We start from the raw sequence: 20621 nt of genomic DNA on the forward strand, positions 1-20621 counted from the left end.
CTAAACAATGGGCTGAAACTTGCTTTAAAGCTACGTAAAGTTGAGGGGAGCTGCAGATTTAGGTGATAATACTCTGTTAATTCATCATTAAGAGTTTTGAAATTGTCATTTGATATATAATTAAAAAATAAAGCCATGCAACTGTCCATATGAAAAGATTCAACGGTGCATGAAGAGTTTCAGGATCTTCCTCGAGGAAATCCTGAATTAAAAGTTCATCTATTGAGTTTCTTGTCTTGACATTTCATAAGTCACGGTTTTATTTGTCACTGATGCAGACTCGATACAAGCTAAACAACCTCCAGACTGCAGCCTCTTGACACGGTCTGTGACCACAGTGTTGCACCATGACAACCGCTGCTCTGACCACAGCCTCATTCAGAGCCAACCACTGTACCCAACTATAAACACAGCCCCAGCACACATATTGCATCTAGCAAAGGTCTGCACAATTAATAATAATAATAAACCTTGTGTCTCAGTTTAAAAAGTGAAGCAGTTACAAAAGACCACACATGCAGTAAAAGTAGTATACTGTACGTGCTTTCCTGTAGAGCTGCAACAACTGTCGATTAATATAAAATGAATCTGCAGCTATTTTCATTATAAATTAATCCTTAAGGTCAATCAAAAATGCCCAATATTTGATGTTTCCAGGTTTTCAAATGTGAGAATGTGCTGATTTTCCTTGTCATAACATTACAGTCAATATTTTGGATATTTTTAACTATTGGACAATCACTATTTTCTGATGTTTTATAAACCAAATTCATTTTAAAAATATTCATAAATGAATCGATAATCATTAGTTGCAGCCCTGACGGAATGTATGTTATCTTTAGCATCAGCAATTTCAAATTGTAATTCTGGTGCATCAGCATTATTGATTTTGTTTATTTAATAACAAACTCAATTCAAAATTGATTATTAAAAGAGGATGTAAAAAAAAAAAGCACAATAAATCTTAATATTTTTTTTCAGCAAAGACTACTCATCATGCCGTCTTAGGTAAAACCACCACACTTATTTTAGCCATAAACATGCCGCCCTTAACCACAACAATGGCTCAATGTGGATTCAACGGTGGACTCTGACCAATACTGGACACAAAGAGATCTCTCAGCTCTGTCATTGAACCTCATCGTAGCAGGTCCGTACCCCGGGAACAAAGCCAACTGTCCGGCCAAATGAAACCCGCTCCATCTCGCTCAAACAAAGGCCTCAAAGAGGTGCAGCGCAATCATCACAAAGTTACGCAACATCACATAAAGATCAATTCATGGGAGCTCAAAGCAGAAACAGGGAGAAAAGGGTAGGGTGGATAAAATGGGATGGGGATAGTCTTTAATCTTCCCAGGGCAAGTGGCTTGCTTGATGGCCTAAATGATCCAAAAAAAATGCTTGGTTCCAGGTCCCCCCTTTCTTCTGTCCAATTAACTTGACACAAATAGAAGCCAAAAGCTGGAGGAGAGCTACTAATGAAATCCCCCAGAGATCCACAATGGGAGAAAAATAACACAGATTCTCCTGGGTTCAATACTTAGCCGCGACTTCATCCATTTGGTGTGTTTCCTCAACTGTAGAGCCATTAATCCCATTGAAATATTTATGGAATTCAATAATCAATCTTTTAAATCTCTGCTGCTTTCTCCTATGGCCTTCTGCACGAAGTAATTCCTGCATTACAATGCTACGCTGGCTGCTGGTTGCTAGGAAACAACCAGAGAAACTCTTTCAATACGAGAACTGCTTTCACGCGAGCCAGACTTCTCTTGTAGGGCCTCAAGGCCACAAACACTCCCTGGTCACCAGAGGGACACTGAAGTTTGTTTTTCGGGTAAGAAATCTCATGTAAAATCTCCTGGACTGTGATTTAGGAGTCGGAGCATGTCTTGTTGATGCTGTTGTGGCAGAATAAAAGGAAGTGTATTAGTAGGTATCGCTGTAAAACAATAGAGTGCTGCAGGAATGAGTCCTAAAACCTGGAAATGAGTTAGCAGGTTAGCACATCCGGTTCCCTCGTCTGGAAATCAATGTTTTTTTTGTGCACAAGAAAATGGCGTAGACATCATTCCCTACACTTACTAACCAAATAATGGAAAGTTACCCAACAATGCCAATACGTATTTTATAAAATACATGCATTACACGTGCATTAAGTTCTTGCAAGTGCTACATGTTACAAAAAAGTAATACTGCCACAGATTTAACAGACAAGAGAGACTGCGGAACTACCTATATCTATAAGATATGTAATTTGCCACATGAAAACATGTGCTTGCATAATACTGGATATAAAAATTTTACTTAAATAGATATGACTTACTGTTTTCGATTTGGCAATCGGATGCACTAAATTCCTAAATGAGTTTTAGGTGCAGGCTTGGCAGTGGCAGTGGTCTCATGTTTGGACTGTTTCCAGAGGGTCTCTGGGCTGCAGGACTATTGGCACATGAACAGCATGTTCCCTCTGAGCTGGGAGCGAGCCAGCAGCAGCGTTGTTGCCTTTGTTGGTATCTAGACGACATTATCATCTATGCTCTTTCATGGTTTGCCATCACAATGGAGCGGGGTCTAGCGCCTGCCTGTGTTAGGTGTGACTCCTCACCTTTTTATGTCAAAGGCTGTGATTGCGACACTGTAAAACCTTCCATCCAAAAAGGAGACAATGACAGTGTTGTTTTCAAGAGCAAGTGTCAGAAAACACTTTGGTTAATTTGAGCTGATGATGTATCTGGTGAGCTGCCAGTTAAGGTCACAGCTACAAAGAGATAGTGGTGCTGTGAGAGCCACTTAAGCATATAAAGCCAAGCCAACTATGAGGGATTTATGGTATTGAAAGTGTCCATTCTTGAAGGTCTGCTCAGGACCTGAGACATGCATTACTCGGTAACTGATCATAGTTTTCTTGTGTTCCTGCACCACATCGGTGCGCCCAGCTCGCCTCGTCTTGAATGGAGGTTTTCCTGTTTACAGAGTTGCCTTATGATCCCACCCAAGGCCTTTCACTTCACTCAGACTAAAATAGTCCCCAGCTCCAGACGGATGGGGATTTCAGGCGATATCCTGAGGATGTTTTACAAAAGGAACATGGCGAACCATTGTGATCTTTTAAGGGACTTGTCACAAATTGAGGTTTTCCCTTTCCTTGGCATCACTTCAGCTAGTCAAAGGAAAAGTACTGCAGATGTTTTTTTTCCATATCATAATACCATTTAATTTCACTTTTCTATGATCCTATCTTGTTTACTTTTATATAGGCTAGTTTAATGGTAGATTTATTGCAATTTGTATCGCTATTTAGTTTTGTGTTGTTGCGTGTATATGATGATTTTGCGAATAAATAAACCATTTAAAAAAGTACATCACAAAGCTGAAAACAGGGCTGTTTCGTTTTGCCCATGATATTTTTTTTTCATTAAAACCCCATTTGAGTGCAAGTATTAAAAAATACCTTTAAATTCTCTAATGTATGGAACCCATTTATTTAGTGATTTTTTTAATATCTGTCCTTATAAAAAATGTTGGTTTTCTTATTGCAATTGCCTCTTTCATATACTGTTCTATAAAATTAAGCTAGATGTTAGACTGTAGCTGCTGGGTTATTGGGCTATAATACCCGTCTTTGTTTAAGTCTGCTTGGCATTAGTACAACTGCAGTTGGTACAATTTAGCTAAAACAGCTATTCCCAGTGCGGCGACAAAATAATTGGTGTGATTTTAACTGTTTTTGACAAGCAGAAGCTGGTTGTAACAGGGACTCATTGTGTTGGGTCCGCACCACACTTGCTGGCGGATTCAAAGCAGCCGAGCCTATAGGGAAGCATGCATGAATGGCCTGCATCTTTCCCTCCAATTATAATCAAATACAGTCTTCATATAGCCCAATAATAACACAGCCGCGCAGGCGGTCAGGCCTACACAGGTGGGCAGTGCAACAAAAGCGTCACATGAGAACGCTGCTGTCCCAAATGTGAGTCACGTATTTCATGTGACTTAGAAAACCAACATCGCAGCAAGAACTTACAGTGCAAAGTTAAATATACTCTGGAACGTGACACAAAGGACTGTCGTGGTCACAATGTAACTGTTGAAATTTGTTCAAACAATCACATTAATCTTATTTGTTAGTTACGTCAACCTCATTACATAATTGATTGACAAAACTATTATCTTTCAAAACAAATACAGGAACAAAAAAAAACTACTGAACACTTTTCAAGTCATCATGGCACTGTGTAAGTGGTATTTTCCATTTGGAAACTGAATTTCTTCCATGGATATGGAGGATTTAGATTCAATTTAAGTAATTATTTACTGTCACAAATGGAAATACATGTACATTTGACTTCCCATATAGGCACTTCAGAGTATGTTTAATTAGAAAGGTTGAGCAGTTTATATTTATTTATATTTCTCAAGAAATACCACTGTCAAATTATTAGGGCTGCCCCGCTCTTAGTCGACAAATCAGTCGTTTTGGTCTTAGTCGACTAAGATTTCTTTAATCAATTGTCAATTTTTTATGCTTTTTTTCATGCTGAATGACTTATTTCTAAACATACGAGCACATCTCTGGTAAACACAAGGTTTAAAGTGGAGCTTTTGTGTGATTCTTTACGGATCTGTCAATTAAAATCAACTCATCGAGAATCAAGAATTTCTTTGGTTGACGAGAGCCCTACAAGTTATTCTAGATAATACAAGGAATGTGTGAATTTAGGAACTCAGTTACGATGGATGGTCATGTCTACGGACTACACTACATATGCAGATTTCATTCTCAAGTGGGAGGAATATCTTTCCGGCATCAGCCATCACTCTCCGTCCTTGGGTTGAATCACGTCTCATCATCTTGACTTTTCACTTCACACATATGCAGCAGTGTCTGACTAATCAGCAGTGATGAGCGGCGCTGCACAACTATTCATTCTTGACACAGAATCACATTAACAATATGCATGATGCAATTGCGAAAGTGCACTCATGGGGGGGGCTGAGGTTTCACGGTAAATAAACTTGCAGGACCATCAGGATTTCTGTCATTCTGACTGACGGTGCAAAGCTCTTTTGTTACTGTGATTGATTTTTTGCCCATTGTGCTGTGTTGTACAGTTCAGACCGGGGTCCATTTTCTCACTAATATAGTCCAATGTGCAGCCTTTTTTCTCGTGAATGTTTGCTCACCACATTACTCAATCACAAACAAGCAAATAGTGCTATAAGAAGATTAGCCTCTCATGTGGCATTACGTAAGCCTATTTATGATACTTGGCCTTTTCTTTACCAAGACTACATAACACATAAGGAGATCTGCATACTAATCGTGGCAATGAAAAGGGTTTGCTCTCAGCAGGAAGGGTTTGTGTGCGAGGGAAATATAGGGCCATATGGGAAAACGTCTGGCAGCGGATGGCTGTTTGAGGTCAACCGAGGCAAGTGTCAATTAGCCCGGTCAAGGTCTGAGGCGCCGATGAACTAATGGCGTTTAATAAATAATGCCGGGCTGTAACTGACATCACAGCATTTAGCGAAGAATTATTGCTCGAATGGTGCGAGAAGAGCATACCACAATGTCACCAGAGTGAAATAAATGTCAACTGGGCTAAAAGGGGGAAGTTGCATCACAGCAATAAATGTGTTTCCACAAACTTTTCCCAGAGGTAAGAATCTGGGCACGCACACAAGCTCTCTGGTTTAAGAGCAGGAGAGAGCATCCTGATAATCTCAGACTGGCACCCAAGCGGTCTGGACGGTAATCGGCGGTTGAGTTCAGGCAAGCTAAGATAATTATGCCCTTCTTCCCAAAAGCAGGAAGCGGGAAGAAACTGTCAAACATTCCAGTGAGAATCAGATTACGTCGAGGCCTCGGGTAATGAACGGACATTTTCCCCTGATGGGCGACGTCGGGACGGAGGGCGGCAGAGTTGGAAACGTGACCGGCCGCAGGTTAGACAAACCCTCGGGGACCAATTACAAAGATAAGGTTTCAACAAGACAGATATTGTACGTCAATGTGCTCCACTACGCGCAGGAAGTGGAACAACAGTATTCCTAATCACTGATTTATAAATGGGGAAAACATTGTTATGTACGGCTACTTTCCCTTTTTTAAGCTGTCCAATATGCTGCATGTTCCCACTGGCAGGACTCAAGGACTGCTGCTGCAGCAGTTTTCACTTTTGAAAACAGCATCCATTAGCAAAGACAGCTGTTTTTACTCAAGCTAACGTTGTAATGAATCACCTCTTTTAGCTCACAAGGCGAGTAATCACCTGCCTGCCACCACCACAGCTGTTAATAAAACACAGTTTGCATGAGGCATGACGGGCCGTATTAAGATCAAAGGTACAGCCAGCAAACAGTGTTGTGACTCAACATTTCAGCTTGACACTGACTAGGAAGTCTTCACAAAAGAATGTCAAATCAAACCATTAGGTTAAAGATGCCTTTGACTGAAAAAATTTCTTTCTCTACACTCATCTAATCAGCCACCATCCCACACTTTCACTTCACATACCAGCCCTCGTGTACTCTGTATTTGTTGACACTGGAAGGGGGTGGATTTCCTTTGCATATAGACACACAATTGTCTGGTGGAAGGAAATTAACTTCATTGCTTCAATCTGAATGGCTTTAAAGTGTGGCATTTACCCAATGTATCAGTGATACATCATAGGGTGTAACATAGTAAAACAAAAGCAGAAGGGAGATGAAAAACACGCCTGAGCAACAACTGATTTGTGAATAAGTGCATTAATATCCTAAAATGATAGGTAGATTGGAAGCAACATATTATAGACTGATACATGTGCAGCAAAAAGACTTCAGAGTACTTTCAGTGCAGTGAAGAAGGCTACCAGTACCTCACTGATGAATATTTGAAAGCTTTAACTTAAGCAGGTGAGCAATCCACCAGAGGCATAGTGTGAATGGCCCTCATTCCGAAAAAGACAATATTCCTACTGATCCGTTTACATGACTAATGAAAATGAATATTCCACTATTATTCCCGTTTACATGCAGCCGTACATACTCCGATTAACGTAACCGGTGGCGGACCTGTTCAATCGTGCAAACAGAGCCTTCCTCTGTCATTCCTTCAACCACCTTCTTGAAAAGGTTGCGGTTGCGATATTTGCGCATATACCCAAAAACCTGCTGATATCCAAGTCTTTCGTAATGTTTAAAAGTAGGTGTGTTTCTCCTTCCAACCAGAAATGTGGGCATGTATCTCTAGTTTGTGTACAATGCACAGAGCTTACTGTAAACAGGCTAGAGGCCGTGTGTCACAAACTGCTGTAAAAACACCAATTGAGACACATATTCCGAATGTGTTTTATAAATGTCCAAAGAATGCTCCTAAACCCAAAATAATATCGGCATATCCCACATGTCTTCATCGGAAAATGCTCCATTCGAAATAAGGCCTAATTCAGAATAGAAATCTTTGCTAAACATAACACTTGTGATAGTAAACAGGTTTGCACAATTAATTTAATGAAACAAAAACGACTACGCAACCTACGCAAAACCTAAGCATTAAAGCATTAATTTCTCCCTCTTTCCTCCCAATTATTAAGGACTGAAAAAATAAATTATGTGGAAAAGGCTGTAAGCATGTGAAGCCCAACTCATAAATGAATCTCCAAATTAAACATCCTCCTAAAACAATCGCATTATAATTTTGTTTATGAGCAAAACATTGCCCTGATTTTGACCCTGTTCGTGCAACAGCAACCATCTTTAAGCGCCATTGTTACAAATACTGTAAACAAGTCTTAGCTGCATGGTGAACCCGTATTCTGGGATTTAGAGAACTCTAATCACACAAATTAATCAGCTCTCCATCTGATCCACTTCATGTCTGAGCAGTTCACCAAGAGGGAGGATTATACAGCAGATTATTCACCAGAGTGAGCCTGTACTGCGTGGGACCAGGGCAAAAAAGCAAATTCACTCAAAGATGTCTGGTAGTTGTTTACATCAATAACATTACAACCATTACGGATTTAACAAAACTTATTTCTGAAAGCTACTAAACTTTAAAAAAGTACCAAATATGTTTCACTTATCAAGCTTTCCTGTAATGTAGGTGTCACTTTTTCCAAATGCTGGAATTTCCAGAATCTCTTAATGACAGCTACAAGCAGGCAGTAATTCTATAGCAGTCATGTAAATATTGCACGTCAGGAATGGTTTATTCTCTAAGCTCTCCAAGCAGCCAAGTGGGTCTCTGGCTAAGTTATGTAAAGATTGTGGTCGCTTGCTCAGTGGCATGAGGTCTGTTGCCTTCTGCTGTGAAGGCCAATGGAATTTGTGGAGCCTCGACTCCAGAGCTGTTTTTCTTTGCTTTATAAATATCTCCAGGAATGCGAACATACTGAAACATGCCTTTGACATTATTATGTGTGTGATTCAGCTGCAACAAATGTACAGTGTGACCCTGAAGGCAACAACATCCTGTTCCATCTGACAAGATAAAAGGCTTGGGGCAATACAACCCTAGGGCACTAAAATGAAACTAAATGGAAGTTGAATTGTTCTCTGTGCACCAATACGTGCAATCTGTCAAAACAAAAGCCATTATTTTTCTTTTTAAAACTTATAAAATACAAAGATTCAGCCCAATAAATCAAAGCAACCAGCGTATGAATGTCATAACCTGGAGTGAGCAGAGAGAAGACTGCAGAATAAGCAACCCAGAAGCCAGCATGGTGTCTTGATAAAAATGTAAAAAATGTTGTTACTTTAACTTCCTCTCACCCTCTATTGTTTAAAAAGGAACACTGATATGATTGTGCTGAAGGATATCAAGGATACTTCTGCAAACTCTGCAAAATGAGCACTTTTTTTCACATGCACCTCCTGAGGAAGTATCCACCTTAAACAGTCGAAAAATCCTGTATTATTTAGCAGTGCATTTTTTATATTCCTCAGAACGTTGAACGTGACATATCATCTTGAGCTACTTCTACCACAGGCACAGTTTAATTGAAACAAATGTCACAACTCACTGTAAATGGCAGGTTTAGTGACAGTGCCTCCATTATTGGGTCTTTTTCTTTTTTTTCAAAGAAAAGATGCCAACATTTCTCTGGTTCCTCTGCTTCTTAAAGGTGAATATTTGTTGGTTTCTTTGATATTAAACTCAATACCTTTGAGTTTTGTTGCTTGGAGAAAACAAGCATTGTGAGTATGTCAACTTGGGTTTTGAGAGATTCCGATGGGCATTTTTCACTATTGTCTGACATTAGTTGCAGCCCTAATTTTGTGCAACACCAATGATCACACAGGAAATGTGCTGTAGAGCAGACAAAGCTCTCGAATTTCTCAGTAGTCTCAATAGACCAGCAGCATGTAATGCAGCCACAGATTGCAACTTTGCAGATCTCCAGTGCCATGAAAATATAGACAATAATCAAGCAAGGAACATCATGACACCAAACAGACTGGTCTCATACACTAAAATAAACACATTTGAAAATATGCTGAACCCAATGAAATTGCCTTCTAGATTTCAGCTGCAACCAATTAAGTGATTCATACATGGAACAATGAGTTCTATAAGGACACCTCAAGACAAATCTACAAAGAGAATTAAGGAAGTGGTTTCCTGTGGACGGAATTTTATTTTGAAAAGACTGTATGCATGCAACGAACAGAAATTGACATATGTTGCTGGACATTCGTAGGAAAACAAACGAAAATGGAGGAATAACTTTTTCATAAGATATCATACAAAGCGTTGTATGAGAATACGTTGCACTGAGTTTAAAAACAACTCTAAAGATGTGCACTGGAAATCACATCTGAAGCAGAAGGCGGCAAAACACAAGGGAACACAAGAGTAATTTACTTGACACAATCATCCTAGATTGATATCAGACATTGATATTACTTAAGATTTTAAACTACATCTCCACTTCAAGACGTTAATTCAAATATCCACCTACCTTAGTCCTCAGTAAAAACATATCAGTGCAGCCAGTAGAAATACACAGACGTTAACCGACGTTAAAGAGCTCGAGCTTGGTTTTGTGCTCCACTAATGTTAAATCGAGCTTCATGGGGTGAAAGCCACAGTGTGTTGTTCAACTTACTTCAATCTCAGTGGTGCATTTAAACACAAACTACACGGGATTGGTCTTTTCATTATTAGATTTAAGGGAGTAACAGGCGCACGGGGGCTTAACACACATCCTGATGTATTCCTGGAAGGAATGCAAATGTTTTCTGGCTTGTATTCACCATGATATCAGACATTTATCTGTACAATTACACTTTAAAAACCATAAATGCCATCTTCCTGCAGTAAAGAGGTTATATTATGCATGATTAGAGTCAAGCATTTCATCAGTTGCTCCCTGTACAGTCATAACACTGACAAATCAATACTTTTAATACAATCATCAATACCTTTTATGGGTCCACTCACTGACCAGTAGGCAGTGCTATGCTTTACTGCCATTACAATATCATGATAAAAAACTGATGTGGGATTAAAAGCGTGATTTAAATGAGCCAATCAGCAGCTGCGCTGGTCTTCTGTGTGGGCACCGTACGTTTGTTTCTTTCTTCCCTTCCTGAAATCATCCCCCTGTATTTAAACTGGGAGGACTGCGTCACTGTGACCGCGGTGTGTGTAACCACATCAGCCTGCACTCAGCCTCCACTTTCAAACACAAGAATAACATGTGACATCACTTTACTTCTACAGGGTGAGCGCTGCAGAGCACAAGCAAAACGCCAAGGCAAGCAGCGGCCTAAATTTACCCAATGGATGGGATTTTTTTTTTTTTTTTGAGAGAGAGAATTAGAAAACCCAGAGTTGCCTGGGAAAATTACACCATTACGACTCCAGTAGTAAAACTTGCAGCCCCACTTGTTGAGCCAGCGAACTGGAAGTTTAAATAGATGCTTACGTGCTTCTGACGCACTGACAAAAATAGAAAAGGCAGTCACAAAACAACACCCAGATTCAGAAAATAAAAAAAGAAAGCTTTAGGGGGAAAGGCGTTCTGTCGTCAGGCCATTCTTCCGGCTTCAGATGAAAAAGCATCCTGACGCTTTTCCTCTTCCTGCTTCGTATACGGGGCAGGATGCTGAGAGACAGGGCAGCTTTGTGCTCATCAGTCATTTCAACAACTACTTCCTCAAACAGGTTTATAGCTGTATACCTTCATTTGACAGGGCTGTAACATTTGGGCTAAAATTGCAAAGTGTAATTCATAAATATAGTCAATAGGCTGGTATTCAAATTTCTGAAATTTAAAATGCAATACAGTATTACACAAAAACATATATAATGAATGTGCATCTATAATTTCACATTAAGCATAAAGCAAACAGCTCTTCTGTACTTACATGCTACAATTTCTTTGGTGTAAGTGGCAGCCCAGTTTCACCGTCATTTGAAAGTTAGTACTGTTTTCCTTTAAATTATTTAAAAAACAAATGAGTACAGGCAAAGCATTGTGTGTTACTTTAGCTGGACCATTAAACTCCTTGCAGTTTGTATCTGAGTTTGAGTAATGACCAGAAAATGGCCTAGAAATTCATATTTGTTTTGCTTGCTCACTACATGTCACTGGGGTCAAGAATATCCCCCGAATGGCCCAAATGCATTTGTTTTCTCCCTCGTCTCTTCCAGTGCAGTCGCTGCAGGCCTGCGCTGATCTCCTGTGATATGTGGAAACAATGTAAAGTAGGCAGCTTGTCCCTCGAGCTATGTGAATGTGAAGCAGGGTCACCACAGCGGAGGGCTGTTGCTTGTGGCCTTTAGCTTTGCCACCTGGCTAAACAAGAGGAGAGATGTCTGTCCTGAGTCCAGCTACTTGCTGCAGATTAACACAGAGCAGCTAAAGCACAAGAGCCAAGAGTGTGCAGGTTGTTCTTCCTATGAGACTACAGGAAGGTGATTATGAGATAAGATAGGTGGTTAAGTGCTGGGTTTCATAATCTTGGCGAGATAAAGAAATGCATTCTGCGTCAAAATACAGTTCTAATCAGTTCAGCCCAGCACAATGCCTTTATAGCACCCATCACGTCAAGGTAATGCACAGTTTGGACAGCTAAAGATAGTCCAACCCCCACCTACTGACCTGACAAACAAACATGTCACAGATACCACTTTCACACACGAAGCCTGTCCTTCACGTCTGATAATGAACACGCATTCTAGGAAAGCAACTACCATTCATTTACATACTGATTGGTCAAAAGATAACGAGCGATGCCCATCACAAGTTATCAGAACCCAAAGAGATGTCTCAAATCTGCTTAATTCAAGGTCTTTAATTTAGAATGACATGAAAAGTGAAGAGGAAGAACGTTTGGTATTTCTACTAGATAATACATACAGTATGTGTTTGATAGAGTCTTTGGTGTCCTGCAAAATCAACTGCCACATCTTTGATTAATGTAATATTAAGTTTCGCTAAGAATCTGCTAAACATGGCTTTGCCCGGTGCCTAAATATGGACCCATACTAGCTGAGGCAGGCTTGCTGTCACTGTGTGCCTTGCCAATCTGATCATGTGCTTGTCCTGCTAGTCTCCAGCAGTCATCTGTACAGACAATAAAAGACATCCCTAAGGGGAGGCAGTGGAGGAGAAGCTCTTAAGATAAAAACCCCCCATGAACCCTGAGTTGATTGAGTCTACATGATGAAATCCATCATCCGTACAGCACAATTAAGATTACTTTTTTAAGATAGCTATGTGGCCATATTGAGTAAGAGTTGGAATGTAATGTCCTAATAGTTGGCTTTGCAATTCAAACCATGTAAAACATCTAGCATGTCCATCAAATAACTCACAACACTGTGCCATTGAGAGCCACAGTGCATGTTTAAAAATACCGTGTTATTCAAAGGGATGTAATAATCCCCCCCGACATATTATTGAATTTGGACATGAAAAATAAATTAGAGATCAAATAGCCATGTCATGTTATCGTAATTCATATCAGAGCATGCAAAAACTGTGCAGCAGTGCTTTACGGACCTCCTCCTCCTTCTGCTTTCTTCACCATCAGACTGCCTCTTTGCACGCTGTCAATTCAGTGCTCTTCCAGTTACGTTCATGCAAAAGGAAACTGACAAAACCAGTGTGAACACTAGCTGTCAAGTGGTCAGTTATTTAACCTGCCATGTGACAATAGGCCGAGGCAGAGGGTCAAATCCCACCATGGTCAGTCTTGAGCGATAGAGACAGATCCCTGTAACCGTTAGCTAATCCTGACAGAGAGACCCTGCCAACACCATTAGGATAAACTGTGTCAGCCACCTCAGTCGCTAGACACTTGAAAAGAACACCGAGGAAGGTGATGCTTTAGAAAAACACAGAGGAGAGAACCACACAGTCACGTGATATTCAATACCATGAAGATTAATGTCGAAAAGTCTCGGTGGTTTTCTGCAGAATAATCACAGAGAAATTGAGTGGACTTCTCTGTGACGCAACCGCACAATGACGTGGATGCAGTGTTTCTAAAGACGTCCAGATCCTGTTAGGATATCACACATTTGCCTCTGACTGAATCATTTTCAAACATAGTCATTTAGTCATTGTTCAAACTGTCCTAGTTTGCCTCTCCGTTCATTTCACATCTTTTCAAAGACTTCCTGAATGAAATGTTTGCATACTGACGCAGCATGGGCTCATACCAGAGTGCTGAAGGACCACAGACATATTTTTACTGAATTTAGTCCAAGCCTCAGTATCTTTTAATCAGACTATTTTCCAGCTCAGCAATTCCAAGTACTTAATTTCCCCTCAGATAGTCTTGTCAGGATTGGAAAATCTCAGAAGCAGCATTCAGACGTTGATATGACACTGAAAACATGCTGATGTGAATTCTTTCAGGTGGGTTAGCAGCAGGATGAGGCAGGTTTTATTTCACAGGTGCTATTACTACCAGCTCTGAAACAAATTCTCACTTCCTTATCAGCAAATAAAGAACATTAAAAAAGTACTTCCAGTTATTATTTAAAGGACCACATCATCAAAACTACTAGCAACCACTTCCTACTGAGAAAATCACCTGTTCCATGGAAAATAAAACAAAAATTAGACCACCACGGCTGAATGAAATACAAGCAATTTGTTGATTTATCAATTGGTCAATCGAATGAAAATCAATTGGCGTATGTTTTGATAAAATATAAATTGTTTCAGTCGTTTTCTTTCACAAGCAAAAACAGAAGAAAAAAAATGAGGATTTGCTTCATTTAAAAAAAAAAAAAAAAAAAAAAATCACGTTGATTGATTTTGTTTAAGATTCAGACAGTTTGAAGACGCTACTATTGGCTCAAAGAAATATTGACAGGTATATTTTTTTCATTTCATGGACAAAAAGATGAAGCAATTAATCATCAGACTCATCAATAATGACCATAATAAAAATTAGTTGCAGCCCTATTATAAACTACTAATGCTTATGAGCATTGCTGCAACTGATGCCAACCAAATTACCCCTAGTCATTGTTTCCATAACCATAATGACATCCGTCAGTCCTTCAAATTATAGCCTGCATAAAAGCCTGCATAAAGCTGTAAAGACCATGGGCTTGTGCAGTTAACAATCCGTTGATGACACCATAATTGTTTCCTCAATGTCAGATAGACGGGCAGACGGCTGTGCCACTATCCACTGGTTGAAGTGGTGGCCTATTGATTGTCTATCCATTGTCTGCAGAGCCTAAAGCTGAAGCTGCTGCATCCATTTGCAGTGGAAGCAAATTAAATGATGCTAGACCGCAGCCAGACCAGGATTTATTGCATGTATCTGCATATTATGACTGATGATACCTGCTGCAAACTTGTGTGTGTGTGTGTGTGTGTGTGTGTGTGTGTGTGTGTGTGTGTGTGTGGCTCAAGTTATGACCACATCCCACAGGATTTGCATGTTCATTAGACTCCACAATTCCCAAAGGAACCTATACTGGTATGGATCAGATGGTAATGAGGTGATATACTGTGCATTGACAGCACTGAGCTTTAAAAAACAAGTAATAATAACAACAAAACATTATTAAACCAATGGTGATGCCCAGTGAAACCATATCCCAACAAAGACAAAGCACTTAAATTGTGTCCTAGTCTACCAAACATTATAAAAACTGAGGGGTAACGTCTGTTTTGGTAGGCTAGTGTATTAGCTAGGTTGGGATTACATAATAATAAAATATAATATTAGAATATAATATTATAATGAAATGGAAATAATAATAATTATAGCTAGACAAATTTAGGAAAATTTTATTAGAGTATATATATGGCACAATAAGGAAGCTGGTTAATAATGAATGATTGACTTGTGGAGAAGGGGTGGGATTAAATAAATTTATACTTCTTCTCACTCCTTTTCCAATATGTAAATCAAGGCATGAAGTGTTTGACAATTTATTTTTCTTACGCTTTTCATTGTATGTAAATACTACTTGTTTCTGACTGTCAACTTGTTGGTATTATCATTCTCTTTTTCTTTATTTTTTATTTTATTTTTTTTGTATTCTATATGTTGGAAATACATTTTGAAATGAAATGGATTAGCCAGTCTGTGCCTCTCATATGATCCACCTTTCTCATTTATATGTGTGTTTTTTTTGCAAAATGCAAGTGTCTTAGACTATGTTTGCAAAAATGTAAGTGTCTTAGACTGTGTTTGCAAAAATGCAAGTGTCTTAGACTATGTTTGCAAAAATGTAAGTGTCTTAGACTATGTTTGCAAAAATGCAAGTGTCTTAGACTATGTTTGCAAAAATGCAAGTGTCTTAGACTATGTTTGCAAAAATGCAAGTGTCTTAGACTATGTTTGCAAAAATGCAAGTGTCTTAGACTATGTTTGCAAAAATGCAAGTGTCTTAGACTATGTTTGCAAAAATGTAAGTGTCTTAGACTATGTTTGCAAAAATGTAAGTGTCTTAGACTATGTTTGCAAAAATGCAAGTGTCTTAGACTATGTTTGCAAAAATGCAAGTGTCTTAGACTATGTTTACAAAATGTAAGTGTCTTAGACTATGTTTGCAAAAATGCAAGTGTCTTAGACTATGTGTGCAAAAATGTAAGTGTCTTAGACTATGTTTGCAAAAATGCAAGTGTCTTAGACTATGTGTGCAAAAATGCAAGTGTCTTAGACTATGTTTGCAAAAATGTAAGTGTCTTAGACTATGTTTGCAAAAATGAAAGTGTCTTAGACTATATTTGCAAAAATGCAAGTGTCTTAGACTATGTTTGCAAAAATGCAAGTGTCTTAGACTATGTTTGCAAAAATGTAAGTGTCTTAGACTATGTTTGCAAAAATGCAAGTGTCTTAGACTATGTTTGCAAAAATGTAAGTGTCTTAGACTATGTTTGCAAAAATGTAAGTGTCTTAGACTATGTTTGCAAAAATGCAAGTGTCTTAGACTATGTTTGCAAAAATGCAAGTGTCTTAGACTATGTTTGCAAAAATGCAAGTGTCTTAGACTATATTTGCAAAATGCAAGTGTCTTAGACTATATTTGCAAAATGCAAGTGTCTTAGACTATGTTTACAAAATGTAAGTGTCTTAGACTATGTTTGCAAAAATGCAAGTGTCTTAGACTATGTTTGCAAAAATGCAAGTGTCTTAGACTATGTTTGCAAAAATGCAAGTGTCTTAGACTATGTTTGCAAAAATGCAAGTGTCTTAGACTATGTTTGCAAAAATGCAAGTGTCTTAGACTATGTTTGCAAAAATGTAAGTGTCTTAGACTATGTTTGCAAAAATGTAAGTGTCTTAGACTATGTTTACAAAATGTAAGTGTCTTAGACTATGTTTGCAAAAATGCAAGTGTCTTAGACTATGTTTGCAAAAATGCAAGTGTCTTAGACTATGTTTACAAAATGTAAGTGTCTTAGACTATGTTTGCAAAAATGCAAGTGTCTTAGACTATGTGTGCAAAAATGTAAGTGTCTTAGACTATGTTTGCAAAAATGCAAGTGTCTTAGACTATGTTTGCAAAAATGCAAGTGTCTTAGACTATGTTTGCAAAAATGTAAGTGTCTTAGACTATGTTTGCAAAAATGAAAGTGTCTTAGACTATATTTGCAAAAATGCAAGTGTCTTAGACTATGTTTGCAAAAATGCAAGTGTCTTAGACTATATTTGCAAAATGCAAGTGTCTTAGACTATATTTGCAAAAATGCAAGTGTCTTAGACTATGTTTGCAAAAATGTAAGTGTCTTAGACTATGTTTGCAAAAATGCAAGTGTCTTAGACTATGTTTGCAAAAATGCAAGTGTCTTAGACTATGTTTGCAAAAATGCAAGTGTCTTAGACTATGTTTGCAAAAATGTAAGTGTCTTAGACTATGTTTACAAAATGTAAGTGTCTTAGACTATGTTTGCAAAAATGCAAGTGTCTTAGACTATGTGTGCAAAAATGTAAGTGTCTTAGACTATGTTTGCAAAAATGCAAGTGTCTTAGACTATGTGTGCAAAAATGCAAGTGTCTTAGACTATGTTTGCAAAAATGTAAGTGTCTTAGACTATGTTTGCAAAAATGAAAGTGTCTTAGACTATATTTGCAAAAATGCAAGTGTCTTAGACTATGTTTGCAAAAATGCAAGTGTCTTAGACTATATTTGCAAAATGCAAGTGTCTTAGACTATATTTGCAAAATGTAAGTGTCTTAGACTATGTTTGCAAAAATGCAAGTGTCTTAGACTATGTGTGCAAAAATGCACACGTCTCAAGTGAAAAAAACAGGATGCAGAAACTGCAGCACAGACTCCCACTAAGGCTGCAGCAGCTCCTGTTATGTTAAGTAGCCTTTGATTATCTGTGCTGATAGAGAGGCTTAGCAGGGATGTAGCCATACACATATGTAACACTGGAACAAGCTTTGAATGGCAACAGTTGCTGCACACAGAAAACACTGTTGCAGGACAGTTATGATGCAATGTTATAACAGAGCAAAGAGAGTGTCAGATATGAGCACTTTGAAATACAGATTAGTTCTGACCTGTTGCGTCCTTTCAGCCGGATTCATCATCACAGCCTGCCGAAAGCTGTTATCCACATAAGACGCCATTGTTTTGGGAAGACGCCGTCTGGGAGGATACTGGATTTATCCTAAATAATAAAATGTTTATAACTATCCAGCGCCACGGTATGTAAAAGAAAGAAAAGAAGTCCCCCCGTTGCTGTGTTGCTGTCTTCTTGTCGCCTGTGGTCCGATGTTTAGCGGATAAGCTGGGGAGTTGCCCCGGAGCCAGGCCACGACTGGAGCCAGACAGCAGTCTCCTCGGGGGGGTGTACGTCTAAACGTTGCCCGAGCTGAAACCTCGGCTGCCGAACACCGACCGGTCCCACCGAAACTTCTTCTTTTTTTAAAAACCCGCTACTCAAAGTGTCTCTTTTGTAAAAAAATGTAAAAATGTCCTTTTATTCAAGCCAGCGTTCATCAAAGCCATTCCTTGTCTCTTCAGCAGCCAGCATTCTGCTAGCGACGAAAAATAAATTACATATAACGTTAGTTCCACCTAAAGCTGACAAAACAAAAGTACGCTATCCCGTTAACAACAACCTGGCGTCCATTATAGGAGAGGTAAGACCCAAAGACACTCACTGAGATAAATTCAGTATATTAACATCTTTTTAATGGGTCTTAAAAGTGGAGATAGGTCCGCCGCCGCTGTGCTCTCTGTTGTATGCCACCATGGTGACTGACACAGCAGCAGAGTAAAGTCGGACGCAGTTAGTGGTACACTTCCGGGAGAGGTTTTCAAAATAAAACTCTGTTTTAGTACAAAGAGACAATGGAGGAATATTTAGGGAGGGGTTTCTGTGGTTAAGATTAGAGATTCAAGACCTTTATTTGTCATCGTGTAGTGCAATGAAATTAGATTGTGACAATCCTTAGGTGCTAAAAAAAAAGATAATACAATAAAAAAAGAGATTGTGGAATATAAATATAAAAAAATATATAAAAGATAATACAATATAAAATATAAAAAATACAATGTGTATATTGATTTGATGACAGTTTTGACAGATTACAGTTTTATAGCGAGATTATTGCACAAAGTGTCCGTCAGATAATTATATAATTACTGCAAACAAAAACAATTTTACAATGAAGTACCACAGATGATTTTAGCACCTTTCTGGGAGTGAACTGTACAACAAGGGGGCTAAAAACATTGTCATGCTATATAGTCAGCTTCTAATAATACAATATAAAATATAAAAATACAATATGTATATTGATGAGATGACAGTTTTGCCAGATTATTGCACAAAGTGTCACAAAATAATTATATAATTATTGCACAGCATCATATAATTACTGCACAGAGTGATCAGCATGTTATTGCACATATCTGTAACAGTAGTGGTAATGTAGTAATAGTAATAGTAGTAGTTTACAGTGGTAAATTAATATACATGTTTGTTTTTCCCAACAAAAATGCAATTTGCTCTGCACGTATCACTAATAAGGACCTATATACAAAATGCAAACAAAAATTTTACAATGAAGTACCACAGATGATTTTAGCAGTGCATTACTTTAAAAAAAGGAAAAGTCAAATTAAACCCAAGGACGAATGCTAATTATACAGTAGACTACTACATACCATGCAATGAACATAGTGTACCATGCACCGTGACATAACAGTTTCATATCGGTTTTTAGTTTATTCCAAGATTTAATCCACTGACAATTTTAGATTCAGTAACTCTATCTTAAAAATGTTATTATATTTGCTTACAATTATGCTATCAGTATTGTTTTACTGTGTTATTTTGAAGGCAAAATCATTCCATTTCCGGTCTAACTGCTGTTGTCTGTATTTGGCTTGATGGGGATTTAGTCACAAGGGGCGGCTCATGGGCGAGTCCATTTAACAAAAAAAAAAAAAAAAAAGGAAAAAGTGGGAATAGGAAGAGGGAGTACAGTATGACAAATGATGCTTTGGGACCATCTAGTGACTTAATAAGGTAATACACATGTAGATGGTTATTACTTGGTACAAAAATATTGTTATCCTTAAAACATCAAATCAGGATAACAATCAAATAAACATACAAAATATGTCCCTGAGCAATATTAGCAGACTAAACATAGATAATTACAGTTTTAGTTGAATTCATTATAATTTGCCACATACACACAATAGGAAATCTAGATTGTGAGAGTCAAGATTCAAGTTTCCAGTTTGTTTGTTTATTCATCATATACACAACAATTACACCAAGCAGTTGTTGGCAATAAAGATCTTGGGTCTCAGGCACCCTTCAACCCTTTTGCTCTTTAAAAAATGTATATAAAAAAGGAATTTCACACAAGTTAAAGCAAAATGAGAATCAAAGACATAAAACATGAAGTGCAAGTTTAAATAGCAGCATTTCAAATGGATAAGCGAAATGTAAACAGGATGTAGTATAGTATAGTATAGTATAGTATAGTATAGTATTACTGGTATATTCAGCTTTATAGTGGCTCTGAATTCACAAGCAAACTTCAGTTCCTTTTTCAAATCATTTCCATATGGATGCACAATTCTGGCAGGCTTTTCTTTGGTGTTTTATGGGAGGTGGAAATCCTACTGCAAATTATTATTGGGCTGCAATAACTCCACAAGATTCTGC

At 38.3% G+C, this 20621-nt stretch overlaps 1 protein-coding gene across 14 annotated transcripts in view; it reads right to left on the minus strand.

Annotated features, from left to right (window-relative positions):
- rapgef2b (Rap guanine nucleotide exchange factor 2b) overlaps window positions 1–18704 on the minus strand; it is a 125823-nt gene extending 107119 nt beyond the window's left edge. For all 14 annotated transcript variants that reach the window (XR_012595635.1, XM_074649169.1, XM_074649167.1 and 11 more), the window contains exon 1: window positions 17992–18704. Coding sequence is in view for 13 of the 14 variants with exons in the window: in XM_074649169.1 (XP_074505270.1) it covers window positions 17992–18060 (69 nt within the window). In the remaining variant the exon portion in view is untranslated. The remainder of the gene's footprint in view (window positions 1–17991) is intronic.
- Between the last annotated feature and the right edge of the window lie 1917 nt (window positions 18705–20621).

This window comes from Sebastes fasciatus, chromosome 10, assembly GCF_043250625.1.
Source record: "Sebastes fasciatus isolate fSebFas1 chromosome 10, fSebFas1.pri, whole genome shotgun sequence".
NCBI lineage: Eukaryota > Metazoa > Chordata > Actinopteri > Perciformes > Sebastidae > Sebastes > Sebastes fasciatus.